General features: G+C 40.6%; 1 protein-coding gene across 1 annotated transcript in view; it reads left to right on the top strand.

The window, feature by feature from the left end:
* Positions 1-81: 81 nt before the first annotated feature.
* Positions 82-3,924, top strand: part of LOC106878455 (PDZ domain-containing protein 11) — an 8,129-nt gene continuing 4,286 nt past the window's right edge. Inside the window, exons 1-4 of the mRNA XM_014927667.2 lie at positions 82-611; positions 1,461-1,547; positions 2,847-2,903; positions 3,687-3,737. Of these exons, the coding sequence (XP_014783153.1) occupies positions 522-611; positions 1,461-1,547; positions 2,847-2,903; positions 3,687-3,737 (285 nt within the window). The 5' untranslated portion in view covers positions 82-521. The remainder of the gene's footprint in view (positions 612-1,460; positions 1,548-2,846; positions 2,904-3,686; positions 3,738-3,924) is intronic.

The raw sequence follows: 3,924 nt of genomic DNA, 5'->3' as shown, positions 1-3,924 counted from the left end.
GTGCAAGTGGCTGAGCACTCCACAGACACATGTACCCTTAACGTAGTTCTCGGGGATATTCAGCGTGACACAGTGTGTGACAAGGTTGACCCCTTTGAATTACAGGCACAACAGAAACAGGAAGTAAGAGTGAGAGAAAGTTGTGGTGGAAGAGTACAGCAGGGTTGACCATCATCCCCTGCCGGAGCCTCGGGGAGCTTTTAGGTGTTTTCGCTCAATAAACACTCACAACGCCTGGTCTGGGAATCGAAACCGCGATCCTATGACCGCGTGTCCGCTGCTCTAATCACTGGGCCATTGCGTCTCCACGTGGACTGACCTAGGGCTACATAATAACCTGAGCAGCAGCATTACTATCACTTCGACTTCCGGTACATGACAGTGCTGTTGCTGTCCAACTTGGCTGTTTATTTATTACTTGTTAACGACAACAAAACCGAGAGACCATTGAAAGCAGTTGACAAAAGAAAGAGACATACACGGAGAGGGAGAGGTAAGGATATAGACAGACAGACAACGAAATGTCGTCCCCAGAAGTGAGATCTCTGGAGAATATGCGTGCACAGTTGCCCCCCTATGAACTTCCACCGTTCTGGGTACCACCCGATAAAGTAAGAGCAACTTCCTTATAGATGTGTTTTGTTCATGTCTTGATTACATGTAACGCTTATGGATGTATACTCTCGGACCTTGAGTTTCCTTGTTATAAGAATTTTATCAGGAAGCTAGTGTATAAAAAAAATTCATAAGGGAAAGTTCTATTCCCAAGAATATAATTATTTGTTTATATTTATATAAGGGCATTACTACAGAGTCGATAGAATAAGTACCATCTGAGCATTGGGGGCCAATATAATCGACTTAAATTCCTCCCACCAAATTGCTGGGTCCTTGTGCCATGGATTTATCTAATCCTGTGGTGCTATATATATATATATATATATATATATATATATATATATATATATATATATATATATATGTATATACACACACACACACACATTTTCGATACTAGCAGTTGTTATTAACTATCAGGCTGTCTAATAGTATTAATCATCGTTATATATCTATGTTGATATGTGTATATATGTGTGTATGTGTATTCGTACTTGCATACGTACATTGATATAACTTTTTTGTATATCATCATTATCATCATCATTTAACGTCCGTTTTCCATGCTGGCATGGGTTGGACGGTTTGACTGAAAAACTAGTAAGCAGGTGTGCTGCAGTGGGTTTCAATCTGATTTGGCATGGTTTTTACAACTGGATGCCCTTCCTAATGCCAACCACTCCAAGAGTGTAGTGAGTGATTTTTATGTGCCATATATATATACTCAAGGTGCCATGCAGTTGGATTGAACCTGAAACCATGTGTTTGGAAAACAAACTTTGTAACACACAGCCACCTGCACCGTCTCTTTCTATTTTTCTTTGTTTCTACTTGTATTACAGCGTCCAAACCATCCTGATTATGATAATGGTCTTGAGAAGTTCCTACCCAGAAATATCCATATAACCCGGAGCAATGCATCTGAACAGGTCAGTCAAATCTAAACTCTTCTTTACCACCCACATGTATCCCACCCCACCTCACAAGGTCAGGATCTTATCCCCCTACCCACGTTTAGGATTGAAACTCACCGAATGGTCACTTATCATTCATCATCATCCTTCAGCGTCCATTTTCCATGCCAGCATGGGTTGGATAGTTTCACCAGAGCTGGTAAGGTGGAGAGCCGCACCAGGTTCCAGTCTGATTTGACATAGTTTCTATGGCTGGATGCCCATGCCCTTCCTAACACCAACCACTTTACAGTGAGTGCTGGGTGTTTTTAACATGGCACCAGCACAGGGCTCTTGCAGGTGCCTCGTAATATTTGCCAGTGTAAACGATGCACATTTGCCTAGGACAGACCCTTCCATTTTTGTGGAGAAAAAACAAATTTAATGTTTCATCTTGCAAAGCTGATGAGCTGGCTTGATCTTTAGCATGCTAAGCAAAATGCTTAGTAGCATTTCATCCATCTCTACGTTCTGAGTTCAAATTCTGCCCAGGTTAACTTTGCCTTAAGCTTGCTATCCTTGTGCCAAAATTTTATAATTGTTATTATTACTGTCTATGGTTTCCTTTCATTATAACTTTATTTCAGCTGCCTTAGTACCAAGCATCCTCTGGAGACCAGGAGCAGCAAGGGCACATTTTTTGTTTTGCTATGCATGCTAAAATTATCACCACATTTATTCCATTTTAGATGGCGAGTTCATTCCATAGTATATGGGCTAAACCCATCAAGGTTATCTTTTGTAGTTCACGGAGATTGGAGTTGCTTAATATACTTCTCAGCTCCCCTCTTTATTATTCTCAATACACCAATTACTACTGGCATTATCATAGTTCTAAGCTTCCACATTTTTGTGATTTCAGTTTGCAAATCTTCATAGTTAGAAAGCTTTTCGTATTCCTTTCTTGAGACATTTTGATCTTGTGGGACATTTTGATCTGTTGTAGTCCTTGATCACAATGTCTGGTCAACTTGAGTCAATTTTTTTGTCTGTTTGTATTGGGAAGTTCCAAAGGATGGTGATACCCTTGCCATTTACTACATCCTCTGCAAATCTGTGGTATTAAGCAGAATATTTGCTGTAGGCCATCTTTTTATACCAAGACAAAACAATGTGCATGATAACACTTCCAATCAGTTAAGATCAGAAGCCATGAGAGCCACTGCATGGTACTGCATCATTACTACTATTATTATTATTATTATTATTATTATTAGTAGTAGTAGTAGTAGTAGTAGTAGTAGTAGTAACATGTTTCCTTTATATTGTTTTCAGCTGGGATTCAACATCAGAGGTGGCAAAGAGCATCACTATGGTATTTTTGTATCAAAGGTAATTCAAGCATTACTTAATACAACCACATTTATCCCCCCTCTCTCTCTCTCTTTCGGAGAGGCACAAGCACATACACAGACATATACACACACGGCAGTAACTTCCGCCTACCAAATTCAATCACAAAGCTTATTATTAAGGCGGTGAGCTGGCAGAACTGTTGGCACGCTAGGCAAAATGCTTAGCAGTATTTTGTCTGTCTGCACATTCCGAGTTCAAATTCCACTTTTGGGGGATTGATAAATTAAGTATCAATGAAACGCTGGGGTTGATGTAATCATCTAGTCTCCTCCCGCCAAATTTCAGGCCTTGCACCTTTAGTAGAAAGGATTATTATTATTGTTGTTGTTGTTGTTGTTGTTTCTGAGTTCAAATCCTGCTGGGGTCGGCTTTACCTTTCATCCTTTTGGGGTTGATAAAATAAGTACCAGTTGAGCAGTGGGGTCAGTTTAATTATCCCCTTCTCCAAAATTTCTGGCCTTGTGCCAAAAGGAAAACCAAGCAGTGAGCTGGTAGAATCGTTAGCACACTGGTCAGAATGCTTAGCAGCATTTCATCTTTCTTTACGTTCTGAGTTCAAATTCTGCCCGGGTCATCTTTGCCTTTCATGCTTTCAGGGTTGATAAAATAAGTACCAGTTGTGCATTGGGGTTGGTGAAATCTATTTATTCCCTCCCCCAGAATTGTCGGCCTTGTGCCAGAATTTGTAACCATTATTATCATCATCATCATCATCATCATCATCTTTATCATCATTGGTTTTTATCTTTGTCCAATCAGGTGATGCCTGACAGTGAGCCAGACAAAATGGGTTTGACCAAAGGAGATCAGGTAAATTCACTCTCACTTCGTCAGTCTGTACATATCTCTACTCCATACCCCGTCTCTCTCTCTCTCTCTCTCTCTTCCTTCCTTCCTGCATCCTATCTCTCCACTTCACTCTGTTTTCTTCTTTCTCATTCTCCACTATTTCCCTCCCCCTCTCACTCTACTCCCCCCCTCTCACTCTACTCCCCCC

The sequence above is a fragment of the Octopus bimaculoides genome, chromosome 28 (genome assembly GCF_001194135.2).
Source record: "Octopus bimaculoides isolate UCB-OBI-ISO-001 chromosome 28, ASM119413v2, whole genome shotgun sequence".
Classification (NCBI taxonomy): domain Eukaryota; kingdom Metazoa; phylum Mollusca; class Cephalopoda; order Octopoda; family Octopodidae; genus Octopus; species Octopus bimaculoides.
Note: the sequence above shows the minus strand (reverse complement) of the source record. Positions and strands in the feature narration are given on the sequence as shown.